At 40.4% G+C, this 20,851-nt stretch overlaps 1 protein-coding gene across 10 annotated transcripts in view; it reads left to right on the top strand.

Moving 5' to 3' along the window:
* The first annotated feature begins 40 nt into the window (after positions 1-40).
* Positions 41-20,851, top strand: part of PRCP (prolylcarboxypeptidase) — a 62,104-nt gene continuing 41,293 nt past the window's right edge. The window contains exons 1-2 of one of the 10 annotated variants that reach the window (XM_081064255.1): positions 41-81; positions 1,243-1,424. In XM_081064255.1, coding sequence (XP_080920381.1) covers positions 1,263-1,424 — 162 coding nt within the window. In that variant the 5' untranslated portion in view covers positions 41-81; positions 1,243-1,262. Of the gene's footprint in view, positions 798-901; positions 985-1,242; positions 1,425-20,851 lie in introns of those variants that run through there. The other 9 variants (XM_081064254.1, XM_081064258.1, XM_081064249.1 and 6 more) reach the window with 9 other exon arrangements.

Here is a 20,851-nt window from a genome sequence, read left to right as displayed (position 1 = left end):
GGAAGTGACGCAGGGGCCGTGGTTCCTCAGAGCCAATCAGAAGAAGGCGCCGCCGAGCGTGGAGAGTAACCTCGGCATCTGGTGAGCTTTTGGGAACGACCCTTTTCGTCAAACTGGGTGTAGAAACAGGTTTGACAAAAGTGCTTCCCCGACTGGTCGAGCAGTAGTACAGTCTGTAAAGTAGGTTTGGAGGCGAAGCTGAGCGCGCCGAGCGTCGGGATCCCGGGAACGGGTGGGAGCCGGGGGAACGCCCCTCCGACTGGGGATCAGCCGGGTGGCAGGCAGGAGGGGTGGGAGCTGGTGAAGGGCGTTGGCGGAGCCGTGGAAACGCACGGGCGTTCTGCGGGAGGGGGACAGCACAGCACCGGGACGCGGCGGGAGAAAGAGGGAGGGGGCTCACCTCGCCCAGAGCGGGCTGCGTGGTGCTGGGAAAAGAGGGGGCGTTACCTGGAGGAAAGGACCTGGACCAAGCTGGATTGCGAGGCTCCGTGGTCCCCTGGTGACCTTCGTCAACGGAGGGGGTGTGTGGGCAACATGGAGGTTTGGGGTGACCCACGGACAGAGTTCCTTTGGAGGTGGTTAGGCTTCCCTAGTGGAGCTGGGGTGCAAGGCGCCAGGTAGAGCAGTCCGTGAAGCCTTTGCTGGGTGACCCAGGGCAGGTCCCCGCGCCTGTCCTAGCCTGTTTTCTCCTCCGTAAATGGGAATAACAATCCTCCACGACGCCCAAGATTGCTGTTAAAGGAGATGATGTGGGTGCCACTATGCCTAGTGATATAGTGACATGTCATGAACGATCAGTAAGTCGTGCTGGTAGCTATTATTACCATCATATGGGATTTGCGGAGGGCCAGGGGTGTGGCGATGGAAGGGAGGGGACGGGGTGGATTTTGGCGGTGATGGTAAAGGCGGGAATACTGGGGGACCAGGCGGCAAGGTGGAGTGGGTGGGCGACACATATCATTGGAGGTGGGATTCAGCGGTCAGGTAGGATGGGGCCCCGGGATGATAAGGGTAGATTTGGAGCGTGACCCACATGAAGGTGGACTCTAAAGTGGGGATGGCAAGAGGGAGATGGAAGGTGGCGGCGTCCTCTGGGCCAAGGGAGGTGTGGCTTGGGTGGCCTGGGTTTGGGCGGTGCTGTGGAAGGGCGGGAGCACTTTGGGTTTCCCCCGGGAGGAGCCTGTTTGAGGCGGGGTCCCGCTGTGACTGCCTGCTTCGGCGGGTCTGCCTCCCCACCCGCAGTGCGGCCGCGAGCCCGAGCCATGGGGCGCCTCTCCCTCCTGTTCCTGGCTTTCCTGACGCCCGGGGCTGCCATCCCGGTACCGCCGGCTCTCAGGGCCTTTAGCAACCTTCACTTGTCAACTAGCTTCACATCCCACTCCGCCATAGCCATGAAGTACACGACCCACTACATCGAACAGAAGGTAAGGCCCGGGGGGGGGGGGTTGAGGGGAGCACTGGGGTTTCACGGCCCCCCGCACAACCAACGGACCCCCAGGCACAAAGTCCACTCGGAATTTCACACCCCTATTGCCTAAGACTGTCCGGTCTTTGGATCACCCTTTCCAGAGGACGGCCCCACGGCTCAGTTCTGTTTAAAATCTCTCTTCCTATATTATCAATAATTTAATGTCAGTCCTGGTTCCACAGTCTTCTGTAATTTGCCACAATAGTCACTTCAAGAAGTTTTTCTGCTCCCAGAGGATGCCCTAATCCAAATTATCTTGCTCTCTCCCCAAATTCAAATTATTTATGCCAACTCTGTCCCCTACTCCACTTTGACAGTCATCCTTTGTCCCAAAGCTGCCCCCAAATATAAATTTTAGATTTTACCCAATATTCAGCCTAAAGCACCAGCCTTTCATCTCATGCTCAGCTCAAAGTTGATTTGGTAGCTCTTTTATTAAGAATTTTTAACCTTCATTATTTTTTGTAAGACTGAACATCAATTGTAGGAGTACGTGACAAGTTGTAGGAGTATGTCCCAAGCTTTGGGAGTGGGAACGGGGTTTAGAATCTCTGTTCTTTGAAGCTTGCGTTTAGAAATTTAAGATAGGCTAGATGGCTTTGTACTTGACAGAGGCATGAGGTATTTCCTGGTAAGCCTGGATGGAAATGTACATATTGTGTGAATGACAATGATCCCGTACAGTTTTGTATTTCTGGGAGCCTATGTAAAGATAGGCAAAGATTTGGGAAAGGTTGAGGTTAGGAAGAGTGCGGGAATCTGAGGTTTGGTTTAGGAGTCAGATATACGAGGATTCCACTCTGCTAACTCTGTGTCTTTGGGAAGGTTACAGAACTTCTCTGAACCCAGTTTCTAGATCTCCTGGGGATTTGGTAATGGTTAAATGAGAGCAGATGACTTTGGGATAGAGGGGTGGCGTTAACTTGTAGAATAATTTATAAGAAATGGTTTTAACCCAGAAATTTACATTAGGGTTTATGAGGAAGAGAAACCATTTTAATTTTAGCAGAGGTGCCAGGAAGGAGGGGTCTTTTTCTCAGGCAACTCACTTAAATGAATTCTCTAGCCTACGGTTTCCTCATTTATAAATTTAGCAGCTTGGATAAGGACCAAAATGCTTCACACTGCACTGAGGAAAATTAAGAGCTCTTTGGGGAGACATCTCAGAGGGAAGGTGGGTGGAGGCCAAGATAGGGTGTCCCAGTATCCTCTCTCTCCCTGACCTCTTTCAGCCTGAGCTTTATGCTTTCATCTTTTTCATATACTGATTTTGTTTGCAACTATTTGCAGGGTTCTATTGCTAAAGTAAAATTAAAGAGGAACTATTGGAATGAGAAACTCTAAAATCCCTTTAGGAATGATGAAAAAGAAAACTATCAGCAGAAAAATGGGGAATGAAAGGGTAGAAGAGACCGAATGATTTGTTAGCTCTTAATTAATGTTCCTTTATAGTAGATTCCTTTCTTGATCACTTCACTCTTTAGAAATGTAATTTAAGGCAAGTTCTTTTTCCATTTTGGTGATTGCAAAATCTGTTTGGCTTTACTCGGCCATCTCTTGCTTCTGGCCTAAATATAAAATTTAGTTCATATTTTAGGACACAGATTTCACTTATATCTTTATTACCATAATAATCATTTTCCTTACATCAACTCCAATTGAGTTTTATTTCATTTTTTTGAGAAAAATTTCCACATGTATTTATTGCATTAATAATGGTTATAGTAGTTGCCAGTTTATGGACCATATATTTTTAGTTGCAACTGACTGTGTGTAAACTCAACTTTAATATTTTAGTTAGCACATGAAATACTCATGCCTTTTAATAATAAACATTACTATTATTATTTTAACTGTACGGCTCAGTTTTTATTCAAGGTTTAATTTTAATCAAACTTTATAATGATTTTCTTATCTGTGGTTATATCTGTCTAGCTGACCAAGCTATTCCCAGCTGTCCTTATATGTACATAAGCTCTGTGAATGGTCTCAGTAAAAAGGCTTGGCCCATGGCCCTGTCCCTCCCCATTTTAGAAATCCTTCTTAACTCTGATTGTTTGCAAGATAAAGATCAAACTCCTTGCCATTATTCCTCACTATATAACCCCAGCTGGCCTTTCCAGTTTCATATCCTGCCATAGCCTCTCTACCCCTCAACACATACATACACTTTTAGCAACATGGAACATAGACTCCAGTGAATTTTACTGTGTTAGAAATTCTGTCTGGAATACCATCCCACTTCTCCACTAGTTAAACTCATATTGTCCCAGCTGAAATGTCACCTCTTCTGTGAAACCTTCTTGACTTTAGGGCAACTTTGTTTGTCTTTTTTCACTCTGCACACTAGATAGCACTCTCCAATATACAGAAGAGTCCATAAAAAATATAAAGTACAAAATAAATATTTATTGAGTGAATGAATGACTACCAAAGAAAGCCTAAACAAAGCAAAGTGACACAAATAATCTTTTATTTTCCTTTCTATCTGTTATGTCCATTCTTAGTGTGTTACGTGCCGTTGAGTCTGCTCTGACTTCTAGCAACTCTGAATGAGTGATGCCCAGTGTCCTGTGCTCAATAGCCCTGCTCAGCTCCGGTAGACGCGTACCTAAGGCTTCTTTTATGGAGTCACTCCATCTCATATTTGCTCTTCCTCTTTTCCTGCTGTCTATTTTTCCCAGCATTGTTGTCTTTTCCTAAGAACCATGCCTTCTCCTGATGTGCCTGAAGTAGGACAGCTTCAGTTTTGTCATTTTTGCCTCCAGTGATGTTTCAGGCTTAATTTGCTCTAGGATCCACTTGTTTGTCTTTTTGGTGGTGCAGGATATTCATAGAGCTCTCCAGCACCATATTTCAAATGAATCAAGTTTTTTGTATCAGCCTGTTTTCTTCACTATCCAATTTTCACATCTGTACATGTAATTGGGAATATGAGGAAGTGGATTATCTTAATCTTGGTCTCTAACACCCCATCTTTGTCCTTGGTACTCTTGCCTAATTATTCCATTGCTGCCGCCCTTTTGAGTCTCAGCCTTCTCTTGATTTCTTGGCTGCAGTCTCCATTTGAATTGATGACTGAACCGAGGTAAGCAAAATCTTTACTAATTATTTTTTTTCTTCTTTCAAAGTCTTCAAATGTTGATTTAGTAGGAATATTTCATTTCTTTATCCAAAATAACTGACTCAGAAGACCAAAGGTTAGTACATCATTTGGGCACCTCAAGGCTCTGGGTACATATGTGACACTAGTGTTTGTAAAGGACTCCTTGGGATGTGTGGCTTGCAGTTACAGGGTTTCCATGTTTCTCACTACCCTCCACCTCCCACACTAGCCTCTCAAACTAAAATGTGAGTCCTGAGGGCTTTTTACTGTGTGTTATAGTGGAAAAAGAGAAAGGGTCCTTTCAGGCTCTCATTTTCCTGAGTGGTGAAATACAGAGCAATATCTACTTTATTAGTCAGGATTCTCTAGAGAAACAGAACCAATAGGGTGTGTGGGTGTGTGTCTCCACAGAGATATATTGATTTATTTTAAGGAATTGGCTCATATGATTGTGGAGGCTTGGTAAGTCCAAAATTTGCAGGGTAGGCCCACAGACAGGAGATCTAGGGAGTTTGAGTCCAAAGGCAAATCTGCTTGCAGAATTCCTTTTTGCTTGGGACAGGTCAGTCCTTTGTGCTACTTAGGTCTTACCTGATTGGATGAGGCCCAGCTGCATTCTTGCTTTACTCATAGTCCACTGATTTAAATGTTAATCCCACCCAAAAAACACCATCACAGAAACATGCAGAATAACATTTGACCAAATATCTGATTCACTGTGGCCCAGGCAAGTTGACATGTAAAATTAACCATCACATCTACCAAGGTTGTTATGAGGGTAATGTATGGTAACATGTGAAAGCACGTGCACAGTGCCTGGAACACAGTAGGAACTTAAAGAACTAAGTAGAGTAAGTGCTAGTTCCTTTCCCATTCTGTCCTAAAAGCACATTCTCCATAGTGTTATGCATTTCGGATTGATCCAAATGCATGACAGCTGTGGAAATGCCTCTTCTAAAAACCTAGTGGTCAGTCATCTATATTCAACTATTCTTATTTAACTACTGACCAGTGTTTATGTTAGAACTCTGCATCTTGGCTCAGCATTGAGCTCATGGCCACTGACTCCTGCAGAGCCTTTCCACAGCTCCTTCCTGGTCTGCTCTGAGGCAATCATATCAGTGGGCTAAGCTATTTCTATTTATGTACATCCCTAGAATTGTACTTTCAATTCCTATTCTAGGTTCCCCTTTCTTACAGTGGCCCTAATGTCTAGTAAAATGTATGTGTGTCGGGCCCCCTTGGAAGGGCCCATTGCTCTTCCTCCTCTTTCTACTCTTCTTCTTCTTTACTCTCTTCTACTCTGATTATTGGTTCTTCTACTGATGGCCTTTCCCTTGTATCTGGAATCTACTGTCACAGATACTATGTGAATTCTGAACTGATTTCTATTTTTGCTCACAGAATCATTGTTAGAAGAGGTCTTAGAGATCATGTGGTCCAACCCTTAGATATGATGAATTGACCTTGAGCTAAAAAAAATTATGGAATGTCAGGAATTTGATAGAGCTTGAATACCATATAGATTGAGAATCAATTCTATTTCTACCACTACCTGAGTAACTATAGACAAATTACTCTGAGCTTCCATTTTTATTATTAGCAAATAATAATTATAGTACCTATCTTACAAATGTGTTATGAAATAAGCTGATATGTGTAAAGTGCTTATTTAGCACAGTTTATATCACTGGGTAAACACTCAGTAAATGGTAAATATTATAATATTTTATCTTGCAGTTTCTTAATAAAATATTTAAATCATCTTTTACCATATATAAAATAGTTATTTAGAAAAATATGAAAATCCATGTGAACTCTTCTGTTACAAAAATATATGTGTCTTTTTATCAGTGGGATATAACTTAATGCAGTTGTAAATAAGGCAGAGAAATTGACTTTTTCCTCGCTTAATATTATTTTTTCACACGACTGATGCATGGAAAAATACTTGAAGCTATTTCTGTTTTTTTTTTTCCCCTATGCTATTTTGAGTTTGGGGAAATTGTGGAGGGGAAAATATAATGAACATATCCTTTTAGGTTTTTGCAAGTACCTTCTCTTCTCGACAATAATACTAAATCTAACTGTCCTGATAGCAGAATTTTTAATGTTTTAGCAGTTAATGCTAAAACGTAGTTTAAGTAAAAATTAATTTTAGGTTTTGCACTGTCACATTTATAAGTATATTGCAGGGACTTTGTTCTTTAGGCAGTTAACAAAACGTTTTCAAAGTTTGGATTCTAGTATCAGGCCTGCCACTAACTCTTGTTATGACCCTGGGCAAGATGCTTAACTCTAGATTTCAGCTTATTAATGCAAGATAGGATTGGAGTAAGAGATGGGAGCGTAAACTGAAATATGCAGTGTATAAGCATCTAATGCATTAATAATAATCTGCTACCATTTACTGAAAGTTTTATATGCCCTAAGTACTCTGCTAAGTACTGAACATTCACTTATTTAATCCCTATAGCTGTCCTATGAGGTAGATATTATTGTCCAACTTTATAGATGAAAGAACTATCTTACAGAGAGGTTAAGTTAAATGTTCAAGTTAAACTGCTTATTTCTACCATTTTGTTTTTCTGAAAATAAACTTAACAAATTTCTAGTTCTAAAATAAATGTCATTACTTTACTTACTGTACTAGTCAGGATAGGCTAGGTTATGCTGCTATAACAAAACTCCACAATTTTAGTGACTTAACCCAATAAAAATTTACGACTCATACTGTATTTACATTGGGTTTAGCAGAGGGTTCTGCAAATTACATTCACTTAGAGATGGATGGAAATGTCCTTTCAACATATGCTTTCATGATCACTGTAGCTGAGGAAAAAGAACATGGAAGGACTTGTGTCAGCATATAAATGCTCTAGCCTGGAAATGACATTGTCACTTACTTTCATAATTCATTGGCCAGAACAGATTAGATCACTGCATCTAACCACAGGTGGGGAGACAAAAAGTATTGGCTTTGGAGAGACAGCACTAGTGACTACCATACTCAATTAATCACTTACCCACTACCCATCTACCTACTCAGGGTTTATCCAATTCCTTTTATGTCAGGCCCTGGGCTAGGTCCTAGGGAGGCAGAGATGATTACATCCTAGAGGAACTTATAGTGTATTTGTTGACCATTTTAGTCATACATACTGAAATTTGTATCTGAAAAATATGGAAAAGCACTGATATAATAAATTTGTAATGTATTAGCTTATATATTGCTACAGCTCACAGATTGCTTCAAAAGATATCCCTGAAGTGAGGCCAGTGTACTTTATATTTTGTTGCTCTTATCATAATTCACTGACCTGATGTGTGTGTGTGTGTGTATATTATGTAACATATATAATATATGCCATATATTATATGTTACATAATATATATTATATATAATATATAATATACTATATATACTATAATATTATATATGTATAATATATATTATGTATTATGTATTAGAATATATGTATAATATATATTATGTATTATGTATTAGAATATGATAAAGGAATTTATTTATGCTGTCATTAAAAAATATTTGTTTTGCCTGTCTTTTTATGATAAAAGACATAAAATTGATATAGAGATTAATATAAAAAACTAAAGTATACTTTGTAAGTACTGATTAATTGTTCATCACGGTGGCAAATTCTGCACTGGTAATCTGTATATTATTGGGGAATTTATAAAAATCTTGTTCACAATTTAAGAAAAGTCCTAGTTATTATTTATGAGCAGTAAATAAAAGAACAATTATTGATTTTCTAATCTGGGCCAGATAGTATGCTGACCTTTTTTATATATATGTTGTTAATTATTACAGTCACTTCTAGAAATATATGGTTTAATTGAGGTTCAATTGAAGTTCATAGAAGTTAAGTGTCTTGATCAAGCTATTAAGGGACAATATTGTGAGTTACATTTGAATCTGTTGCTTTCAAGATCTATGATCTTTCATTCAGTTGACATTATGATGCCTCTGTGTTCTAAGCAATATTAATAAAACTGATGTCTCTGTATCTATTTATATTTGACATTCAGTCTCTACAACAATCCTTTGAGTTAGGATTGAGTTACCCTTATTTTTAAAGGTGCAAGTACTGAGTGACGCTCAGAACGATCGAAGGAGGAAACATCCAAAATTTCCCAGTTGTAAATGTCTTGGTTTTTCATTGCCAAATTATAAATGATGGTTATATATCCATAAAATGGAATACTATTAGCCCTGTAAAAATGGCCTTGAAGTATATCTGACAAGGTGGGGAAATGTCCATGAATTGATGATAAATAAAAAAAGCAGAACAGAAAACAGAACATACAATCTATTTCCAAATTCATTTACTCAGTTTATATTAAGTGCCTACTGTGTGCAGGGCATTATGGGTACTGGGGAAGAACGTTCAAGTCATGGGGAAGAGCAAGTACAAAAAAACCTGGTAGGTGTGTACCAGGCAGGAACAACTGCAAGGAGGCTAGTAAGGCTGGAGGGACATGTCCGAGGGAGGACAGCGAAAGTAAATACTCCTCTAGTAGAGAAGGAAACTAAATGGGCGAGTAAAACAGAGTTTGATTTCAGAGCAGCGTTGAAGTCTCATGCAGGTTAGTACGGCCACTTGACATGCCGGTATGTTTTTCTAGTTACATTCAGTTTCTTGGCTATGGCTGTGGAGTTAGTGGAGAATTCTTTTGAACCAGGATTGCCCTTTTACCAAATGAGTAAAAGAGACAAAGAGAGACTTGGGGACTGAGGGGTGTATACACGAGAGTGATTATCCTCATGGACCATGGAATTTAAGCCAAGTAGAGAGGGGAGCGAGAACAGGGTGAGAGACAGTGAAAAGGTGGACTATATGACGTTGAGGGATTTAGAGAATCACAGTAGTAGAGGAAGTGAGGTCGAAAGATATGAGGGAGTAGAATGAAATTGAAGGTATGTTTGGATTAAAGTTCCTGGGAGGGACAAGATCTAGTGGTGACAAGATGTAAGGTTTGACAATGAGTCAGTCAGTGACGGAGGTAGGTGGGGGACAGGATAAACAGGAGCTAAGAGGCTAGGATATTGAAATCACCAAGAATTTTCAAAGGAATTATGTTGGTGTGACAGTGAACAAGGAGCTAAAATCTTCAATGAATGAGGGAAAGTGAACCAGAGGTCAGCTGACGATTGTAGCAAGAGGAGTGGTATAGTTTGATGCCATAATATTTAAAGCTAGTAAGTTGGAGAAGAGGGAGGGAGAATTAGAAACAAGGAAAATAATCTATCCCCCTTCCAGGCCCAGTGGTGGGAGAGGTTAGAAAGAATAATCAACTACCACTTGAGAGGGTCAAATATGTTTAAAAGTATGTTTATAGCTGTACAGAGAAAGGATAGAAGAAAATAATACAAAATATTAACTGGTGGAAAGGTGTGGGTGATGTTTCATTTTATTTATACTTTTCTGTATTTTTCAAGTTATCTATAATGAACCTACATCATTTTATAATCCATTTTTAAAAAGTGTTATTAGAAAAAGAAGCAGTTGTCCTGGCTCACATAGGCAGTATGTGGCAGCATTTAGATCCGGGCCTCCGGACCCCAGACTGTATGACATCACGCCATGTCTCTCAGTTAACACTCGGATTACCCTTGTTCCTCCTTCGCTGCCTAGCCATGGCTGCTCTGCCATCCTTTCCTTAAGTGTTCTGCGTCCTTGTCTTCCATACACAGCTGTGGGCAAGGAGGAAGAACTCATTTGAGTGGAGATGGAGGGGATAAAAAAGAACAATCCCTTTCTCTATTCCATTTCAACCCTTAAGTTTTACTGGATGAAAGAGAAAAGTGGGAGAGGAAGTAAATGAAAGGTTTCCAGAGGAGCTGGTACCCATGTCAAGAAGGGGAGGCATTAAGCATTTAGGCCACCTAAGTAGGACCACAGCATGTGTTTTCCCTAAGCCTCCAACCCTCCTATCTGTCTGCTTTTCACAGATAGGAGCTCATGGTTCCTCTCAGGAATGCTTTTCAGATCATTCCCAAATCCATGGTTGTAGATTTCTCTCTCTCTGTCTCTATCTCTCTTGCATGCTTTGACCCATTTCTCTAAAAGTAATCAGAATAGTGATAATAAATATTTATTGAGCTCTTACTATGTACTAGACACTGTTCTAAACACTTTACACATATTAGCTTCTTAATTCTCACAGTAACCTTATGAGCTCTTGGTACTGCTATCCCGAATTTATTGACGGAGAAACTGAGGCACTGAGTGTTAGGCTTTTTAATCACTACCTCAGTCTGCCTCTTGATGTTTCTACTTGGAAGTTTTGTAGGTCTGACTCAGAACCAGAATCGTCTGGTTAGATGATGACTCGGTCCAGCTTTCTCCTGGTGGTGTTATTATCATTGAAAAAAATATTTGTTGAGGGTCTCCATATATGCCAGGCCTGGTTCTGGAGACAACAGATGGACTGATCAAGTGAAGCTTATTTTCTAATTAGAAAATAAGTAGATAATAAGCAAATATACATTAGATAAAATAATTATAGATTATAATGATTGCCTTGAAGGAAATAAGCAAGGTGATATGTGTGTGTAAATGTGGGGTACGACGAATGGGAAAGGCTTTATTTCAGGAAGGTTTCTCTAAGAAAGGGTTAGGGTCAGGGTCAGGGGATCAGAGAGGGAGCGGAAAGTACAAAGCCCCTAAAGCCTGAAATGCCAGTTATTTTTGGCTCTTCTTTCTCCCATACTCCTTGTAATTACCAAGTTGGGTTGATTCCATCCTCAGAGTATATGCTGTTGTCATTTGTATGGCCCTCACCCTTTGTTGTGGCCCCTATTACTGCCTTCCTGAGCTGGAAGAGTCTTTCAACTGGGCCTCCTTGCTACCTGCAATTTCCCCTCCACTGCAGTCCTCATGGGTCTCATTAATCACTTCTCCTGCATTCAAGCCATTCTTCTGCTCAGAACCTGCAATAATTCCTTATTGTTCGCTTTATTAAGAACAAAATCCTGTAGCATTCAAGACCTTTCACCCTTATGGCCTCAACTCACCTTTCCAGTTTTCTAATCTATTCTCTACATTTGCCCACTACTTTTTTGTTTTTATCTTTAGCCCACATTTTTCCTTTGCCTGGAATGCCTCTCCCATGCCTTTCCCTCCTTTATCATCAGTCCCATCCATCTTTTAAGCCCCATTTAAGACACTGCCTCCTTTTGGAGCCATTTCTTAACCTCCTGAAAGTGTGTGATTGGTCAGATCTCTCTTTGTGCTTCTCTTATGGCAGGTGTTTAATTTTTTGTACCTTTGTTTTAATTCTCTTTTAAATAAGGAACCCTGCCTTGTAACTACATATCCATACTCCTCCATAGCGTATTGCAAATTGTTTTACTTATGAATGTTTATTGAATTTATATCTTCATTCATGTTGAATTTATATTTTTCTCCCTGTCCCTTTTCCTGCTTATCTACACATTGATGTAAGGAAGTTGTGTGTGTGTGTGTGTGTGTGTGTGTGTGTGTGTGTGTGTGTGTGTGTGTGTTGGGAGGAACAATGTGGAAACTTGATTCTAAAGTTGTCTAAAGTCCTTTTGGGGAACAAGGTAGAATGTCATGCAAATAAAAGCAGACCTACTTGTTCTCATTCTCTTATTATGGTCTGGAAGCTGTGGCTTCTTGTCCGCTGGCCTTTCTTTCAACATATCTATAAAGAGTCATGGGAGGGAGTGTAGCAGTTCCTGGTTTTTTCTTTGTTTTGTGTATGAGTGAGGGCTAAGGGAAGGGTGAAGAAGGAACACATTGGGAAAATGTCTCCTTAAAGAATAATCATGTGGTAATTGTGTACTGCCCATATTGATTTGAGAGCTAAAGTAAAGGCAATTCTTCCTATGATTTTGGTTTTACATTTGCAAGCAGAGGCCAATTAACTATGTATATTTGTAAATCCTTACTTTTTATTATGTATGTGTCAGTTCCAAGTTGCCCTGTGGTCCTGTGACTGGAGAGGAACAGTTGCTGTGTCTCTTTCAAACTCATGATGTTCTCTTTCTTCCTTTTTTTCTTTTTTTTTAAGTTTTGGATATTCACTAGTCACTTTACTTTATTTATTTTTTACTATTAGTTTCAGGTGTACAAAACAATGTAATAGACATTTATACCTCTCTTTCTTGCTGCTAATATTGTGAGGACTACCCACATGGGTTAGGAAAAGGCAGATTTATTAAAGTCAGGTTTATTTAGGAGTTTTCTCTGAGCAGTACTGCAATTTGGTTATGTGGCACAATGCACTATAACCCTCTTATAACATTTATATAGTAAAGCAGCACAGTTATATATTATTTAGCATATATTTATTAAACTCTATGTGCCATACGCTGTGTTAATAGCTGGGGTTAAGTGGAAAGCAAAGACAGACCTCATGAAGTTTACAGTTTAGTGGGAAAGAGGATAGTGACAAGCAGTTACAAGTGTGACATGTGCTGTGAGGAAGTAGTTGTAGGATCTATAATGGAGCCCTAAGCATTAGGGAATCCTCTAGGCAGCAGTGGTGTTAAAACAGAGACCAGAAAGCTAGGCAGGAGGTAGCCAGGAGAAGGAGATGATTGAAAGTTCTGTCAGGTCAAGGATGTGTGAGGTACAAGATCCTAAGTTAGGAAAGAGCAGGTCATGTTGGAGCAACTGAAAGGAGGTCAGTAAGACTGGGTCAGGGCGCTGTAGATGATGAGGCAGGAGGTGAGTCTTCAGCATTGAGGTCAGTTTTGTCACTCTTTCCACTTACTCACCGTGGTGTGGGTATTCCTTCTCTGAAGCTTTCATTGACTTTTCTGGTGTGGGGCAGAGCATGCTCTGTTGGCCAGAGTAGCATTCGTCTCGTGACAGGTTCTGCGTAAGAGTTCTTCATATATCTGTCTTTCACTGTGGGGAAGTACTACCACATCTTTTTTACAGAGGAATAAAAGGGCTCAGCGGTGAAGTCATATGCGGTTGACAATTAAGTTCATGAACTTGTTGCAGCGATCTTGCTAACCTTTTTTGATATCAGAGGGATTATTCATTATAAGTTTGTACCAACTGGACAAACAGTTACCCAAGTTTACTCTTTGGAAGTGCTGAAAGGCTGCGTGAAACAGTCAGACGACATGAACTTTTTGCCAGCAATTCATGGCTCTTGCATCACGACGATGCACCAGCTCACACGGCACTGTCTGTGAGGGAGTTTTTAGCCAGTAAACAAATAACTGTATTGGAACACCCTCCCTACTCACCTGATCTGGCCCCCAGTGACTTCTTTCTTTACCCAAAGATAAAGGAAATATTGAAAGGAAGACATTTTGGTGACATTCAGGACATCAAGGGTAATATGATGACAGCTCTGATGGCCATTCCAGAAAACGAGTTCCAAAATTGCTTTGAAGGGTGGATTAGGCGCTGGCATCGATGTATAGCTTCCCAAGGGGAGTACTTCACATGTGATCATAGTGATATTTAGCAATGAGGTCTGTAGCACTTTTTCTAGGATGAGTTTGCCAACTTAAGCGTTCGACCTCGTGTTGCAGTGTCACAGCACTGGTGACTGGAAACTGGACAGAAAGTCAAAAGCAAAAGCAAAGCACATACCAGGCCGCATCACATTTGTGTGTAAAAGGCCCTCACTATCACCAAGTCAGTGCCCTGTTGCTGACATCAGTTCCAAGATAGTTGCAATTTTTTTTTTAATTTGACTTTGCCATTTTGTGGTTTTTTTAACAACACTTAGGACCAATTGTTAAAGTTTTATATCATAATTTCTTCCTTGTAAGTGGTAATATTAAACACATAACACATACATTAATATTATTGTATGTTCATATGTGTGTTTGGCAGTGTTTTCAGACTTGGGAGGCGCATGCTAATAATAAGCTACAAAAATAGTAATGCAAGAAGCTTTTACTTCCCAGAGGCCCTTGCTGGGCACTTGCATACATGTATTATCTGACTTAGTCATCACAAGACTGCTCTAGGGTAGGTATTACGTTTTTCATTGTATGTATAAGAAAACAAGTCCAAAGACATGAAACAACTTGTTCAAGTTTAAATAGCTCTAATAGATGGCAAAATTGTCACTCAAACTCAGATCTGTTAAATTCCCTTCTCTTTATAACACAGAACACTTGTGTTTTTCGGGAGGCAAAAAAGGTTTTTTAAAGATCCCTTGGTAACTGATTAGATTTTATTAGTACAGAAGTGTGTACTAGAAGTGTGTGTGTGTGTGTGTGTGCGTGCGTGTGTGTTCAAGCTTTGACAGTGCTGGCATATGACTAACATGTTTGGTCAGCATCATTGTGATTTAATAACCTAATTTAAAAAAGGAACTACAACCCAAACAATGGCTCTGATTCAACTGATAGGAAAGTGAGGAAGTACTTGTTATCATTTGTCAGTGAATTTTTATTTTTATGCAGTTTGAACCACAGGTCACACTGCAGACACTGTCTGTTAAAACTGTCGGAAACCTCTGTCACTTCCTGAGCTTCCTTTGAGGGAGCAGCTCATGCAACAATTTCGGAAAGCAGCGGTGGTAACTCGCTTCTCCTTGGCGTCTGATGCTTCCTTTCTCTCAAACAATTAGCTTTAAATGACAATGACCAGTGCAGCTAATACAAACCAAAACGGGCTTATTGTTTGCCTTTCTATGTTGTGTAATTTCTAGATGACCACAGTTTAAATGAGAGGGGAATTCATATTTGCCAAGCAGCTCTCTGTCATCTCCTCAAGGACAGAACCTTGGGTCTCACTCACGTATGGGTCTGGGAGCCCACAGCACCAATCTGTGTACGTGTGGAGCTGAGCTGATAGAATGACACTGCATGTTAATGTCCCGTATTATCACAGACATTAAGTGCAAAGGGCCTATTGCTGTTACTTATATACCCCCAGTGCTTTGATCCAACTCTGAAGAATGTGAGTGTAGCATGGTAAAATGGATATTGGCTGAGAGGCCAGGAGTTATTTGCCACAAAATATGGATCATGGTTTTTAAAGATTTTCAGAAGGACTTTTTGCAGTTCAAATTCTATAACATTGCCAAACCCTTTTATTAATTTGAATTTTTAGTTATTTATCTGTAGTCTTTGTTTCCAGATGAACTTCTTTCTCCACTTCACACCCCAGCCAAATATATACATGTATTTACTCTTCACTTTTGTTCTAACGGCAAAAATTTATTCTTTAAATACTTCTTTGATTTTCAAGGTGTCTGGCCTATTTAGTGCTGGCTTGTTCCCTTCTATTAAGAAATGCCCCACTCTTTATTAATTGGAAAAGTAGCAAGGTTCTGTTGTTCCTTTGTTCCTACTTTACACTCCATTCCCTGTCCTTCCTTTATCTTTGCTTACGCGCTGCGCATCTAACAGGTGCAGGTGCCTAGTTGATTTGCAGGTTCCATGTGCTTCATTTTTAAAGTCCAAACTGACTGACCCCATACCTCCCAGTGTGCTTTGCCTGCCCCATCCCTTGCTCAGCTAGGGTAGGCTTAGACAAGGCAAATGAATCAACCTTTAAAAACGTAATCAGAGAAGGAAATCTGCAAGAAAAAAAATCTCTAATATTTATTATGTATTATTATTATAATATATACAGGCATTACACACTGGTCATCTATCTCACTGTTTTGTACACACTATGCTGAGATATGGCTCATATAGTGCTGATATTGCTCTGCTTGGAATAGTTTGTCTTCTTCCTTTCTCTGCCTGGCAAACTCCTGTTCATTCTTCACTGCTCAGGTCTTGTATCACCTTCTCCAGGAAACTATGGGACTGGTTTGCTTCTCTCCCACAGGCTGGGTAATTGACTTCTATCTCCTTTGTGCCCCCCATTGCACTTTATAGAAACTTCTTCTGGATTTCAGTGATTTGTTTGTATTCATATATTGGTATGCCCATAGACTGTGGGCAACCTGAGTGCTGGGGTCATACCCATCAGTGCATACTCAGTGTATGCCATCCACAACTGCTTGACTGAATAACTGGCCTAAGCTGAAGTGATTACTCCCTCTTCTGAATGCTCTTAGCTTTGCTTTTATTATATTTTGCCTAGTACTACCAATGTGGCATAGATACTGCCCAGTCAGAACAGAACTGGTCATAGAGCTGTGCCATAGGTTAATTCTTTAGGTCTGGAGAAGGGATTGGGACGGTGGCACACGTGGGCATAGAGAAGGGGTGGGCATCACTCAGCGTGCTAAGGTAATCGTTTGCCAACTGGTGTGGAAGTATTTCAGTATTTTAAGAACTGGCAGAGATGCTGTTTTCACTGCTTAAGATTCCTCATGTAGATACCTAAGTGTGACTCAGAGATAGGTATAGTGTTCAAAGCAAGTTCAGCTTACAACAAACATTAATGTTTTTGTATAACACTCCCTTCTAAAACTCCTGAGTTTTGTCACATTGCTGTTAATGCCACTGCTCTACTCCTTGTCACCCAGGATAGAGTACTTTGGAATCATCTGATTCCCTCCTCTTTACCTCCACACCAAAATTCAATCAGTCACCAAGACCTTTCCATGATTCCTTTTTAGTTTCTGTCCCTTCCTTTACATTCCCAGGGTTACCACCTTGTATAGGCCCGTGTAATTCCAAGCTAACAACAGCCTCTTCAGTGCCTTTGTTCTTTCAGCCTCAGCCCGTCCAGCTGGCACCATGGTTTTTCCTCCTCTCCTCTTTTCCAATCCAGGCTTTAGTGGGCCCGGCTTAAACCCCACCTCCTCAGGGAAACCTTTCCCCACTGACAGAACCTCGTGTGAGCTGGTCTTCCCTAGTATTTATTGTCTGTAGCGTTCATTCAGCGGCTGTTAACTGTGCTCTGCTTTGTGAAGTGGTTCTTTTTGCCTGAGCTATAATTATACATATATGATGTAACATGTATTTATCCTTTAAGTAGAAAGCATATATGCCCTAGAATTAATACACCCACAGGGTCATATGGTTTAGGAGGTTTAAATTTTTAAAATTTCCCAATAAACATCATTTTAAATTCTGTAGGTAGGTTGTTGAATAATACGCAATTTTGTTAAAAGAGAAATGCTGACTATGACCCACTAAATTTAGTTTATAACCCACTAATGGATCACAACCTCCATTTTATATAACACTAACCTAGACTTTATGGGCCTTACAAAAGTGAGAGTTTCTCCTGTAATGGAGAGGTAAGGCCTGGAATCAAAAATATTTACTATAGGGAGACAGTGAAGTATTGCAAGAGAAGTATATAGCATGCGAGTTCAGAGGAGGGAGAATTGCATGTGAAAACTACTTCCTATATTAGGAAGATGATACTGTTTGGGGGAGAAGGGATTTGGGTATTAGCAGTCATAGATTTTTCCTTGATAATTAAATCATTCCTTTTAAGGTTTTTTTTTTTGTTTGTTTGTTTTGTTTTTGGGGGGTTTTTTAGTACTAGAAGATGGGAATAATATACATCCACTTCCTCTTTATTCACTGTCTTGTTTTCCTTCTCAGTGTTTTTATTTGCACAATAGCAGGATTCGTAATTGAGGTTTCCAGACTTTGATTATATTTCTACACCAACGAACAAAGCAGGTTACCATAAGGAAGATTTATTTCTTGTTTAATACTCATCCATTTTGGGGACAGACAAAAAAGTATATTTTAAAAATGGGGAGCTCTAAGAGGTAGTAGGCTATGGGATAAAAACATCATCACTTCTGAATAGCTGTAATTCTCATTGTAGGCAGCCTGGATTATAGTTTTAAAGGGAGGCAATATCCAATTGTAAGTAGTGTTGGCAGACTATTATTATTGTTTAATTATGTTTTTATTTTTTAGTTACCGTTGACATACAATATTATATTAGGGCAGATTATTATTATTATTCCCAAGTAATTTTCCTCAGAATGTGCTCTTTTCTCTCTCTCCCTCTCCCTGTCTCTCTCTCTCTTTGTCTCTGTCTCTCTCAGTAAATGAGCTTTTGAGGTGAAGCTTTTCTTGGTTAGAATCTTTGTGGCAGCTTGTTTCTCTTCTAGAAGATCCTTTATGTAAAGGCTACCTTACATTATTTTTATTGCATTAATGAGGACAGAATTGTACCTGGGGAAAATGTATCATCAAACTGTTTCTTAGGTTCCTTAGGGTCATATGCCAAATGTTATGAAAATATTCATACAGTGGTAATGTACTTCTGTGTGTGTTTTTTAATACCACAAGATAAAATTATGTATCAATCATCAGGGGGCATTTGCTGTAATTCAAATTTGAGCCTTTACCATGGTCGGGGATTTGTATACATACGGTACTACCTTGAATCCTTGCAACCTTGTAAGGAAGATATTTGTAGCTCCTTTTACAGATGAATCAGTCGAGGTTCAGAGATGTGAAAAAGTTTGCTGGCATTCCCCCAATTGGAAAGGGGCACAATCAGCATTTTAATGCAGGACTGTCAGGCTACAAAGTGGGTTCTTTCCACTGGAGAAGGAGCACTCCCCTATGGACCTGGGGTTGTCCTGGAAAGCTTTATGGAGGGGACAGTGCTTGAGCGGACGCTTGGATGGATGGAGGAGAGTTAGGAGTTTTCTGTAATGGTATGAGGGAGGAAGATATTCTATGCAGGGGGAAAATCTAGGCACCATCCTGGAGACTTGGGAAAGCACACTATGTCCAGGGGATTTCTGCGTTGTGAAATAGGAGCGGGGCAGGTGGTAGAAGATAAGGTTGGAAAAGAGGTAGGCAGGGTCCTGGTGTGGGCACTGTCAGCTCCTCCGAGTTTGCCGTCACTGCAGCTTCCTGTACAAGCACTTGGTGGGGCTGCATCTCCTTCATGCTGCCATAGCAAACATCCCGTGCTTACCCTTATTCATAATGTGCGTCTTCTGCATGGAAATCGTGTCTTTGCTCACTTGTCTCCAGTAGACAGGCCTCTTTGAGAGCGAAGACTGAGCCTTTTATCCTTGTGTCCAGTGTAGTCAGGCACAGGCAGCAGGTGCCTGGGAAGTGGGGGAGGGGAGAAGGGCCTTGCCCTCGCTAAGGAGAATCAGTTAATCAGACTCACTTCTGTGTTTATCACTCTTCTACCCTTTCAAGTTTCAGTTGGATTTTAACTTGATAATTTAGGATCTGTTCATGTTTCCTGAGGTTAACACACCTGATGGAAAGAGAAGAGTCTTACTGGTGTCATGTTATCCTTCTCACTTCTGCACAGTTCAGCTCAACAGTCTGATGGAAGAAGTCTTGTGCCCATTGTGTGCTTTGTTCTGTGGGGGTTCAGGCAGGAACAAGAAAGGAGGGGCAGTATGGTGTGGTGAGGAAAATGCAGCCTCTCCACTTCATAGGGTTCCTGTGAAGAACAAATGGAAGACTGTATATTTAGCCCTTACGTTATTCACAAGGGCAGTGGGAAAAATACACATGGTTTGATCAATAGATTCTAACGTCTCATATGGGGTTACTTAGTGTTGGGGTTTATACTAGGATAGCAGGTATACAATATGTATGTATAAATAACTATAGTGCAAAGCTACATTTGAAAAGCACTATACTAGAACTAAAATTACTATGGAAGCACGAAGAAGGCAGAAAGGCCAAGGTATGTTTCACGTAGGAAGTGGCATTGACTAAAATCCTCAGGGCCTTTTCACACTGTTGACATATCTAACTAGAAGGCTGTGGATGAACGGCTTAATTAACTATTGCCTGCTCTGAGACCCCCTCTGTGACTCCCCTATTCAGATTAGGTCTACCTGTGTTTTCTCTGTCAGAATCAAACCTGCACAATCACAGTTTCTAAGTGTTTCTTTATTTGTGTATTGTTTGTTGTCTGTTTCTTTTATTAGACTATAGCACTGTATGAGCAGTGACCATATTCAGCTTGTTCTCTGTTATATCTCTAGCATTTATCCCATAGTAGGCACTCCAGAAGTACTTGTTGAATGAATGAACAAATGAATGAATGACTACAAGCACTGACCGTGATTTCTTTGTACATCGTATTAGCTCTGGGCATTTGCTATGCAGGATGGTGACGTAGTGGCAGAAGCACCTGAAAGTAATCAAAGAAGCAACTTGGTCTTGTTTGAACTTGGTGTCATTGTTCTGAGCTTTTTGGTTTCAGCTGAGGATATCCTTTTCCCTTCCTTTATCTTTTCTATAGTGCCCTTATCATTCAGACCGGATGAATGCTGAAAACAATGAGTAGTCAGTAGAGTATATTTTTAAGTTGATGATAAAAAGTCTCTAGAGGCCTTTGTGTAGTGAAACCATGACTGAGAATTTGATGTTGGAGTTCCCCAGGAGGAAA

This window comes from Rhinolophus hipposideros, assembly GCF_964194185.1.
Source record: "Rhinolophus hipposideros genome assembly, chromosome: 10".
Taxonomy (NCBI): domain Eukaryota; kingdom Metazoa; phylum Chordata; class Mammalia; order Chiroptera; family Rhinolophidae; genus Rhinolophus; species Rhinolophus hipposideros.
The sequence above is the reverse complement of the archived record's forward strand: the minus strand, read 5'-3'. Positions and strand labels throughout refer to the sequence as shown.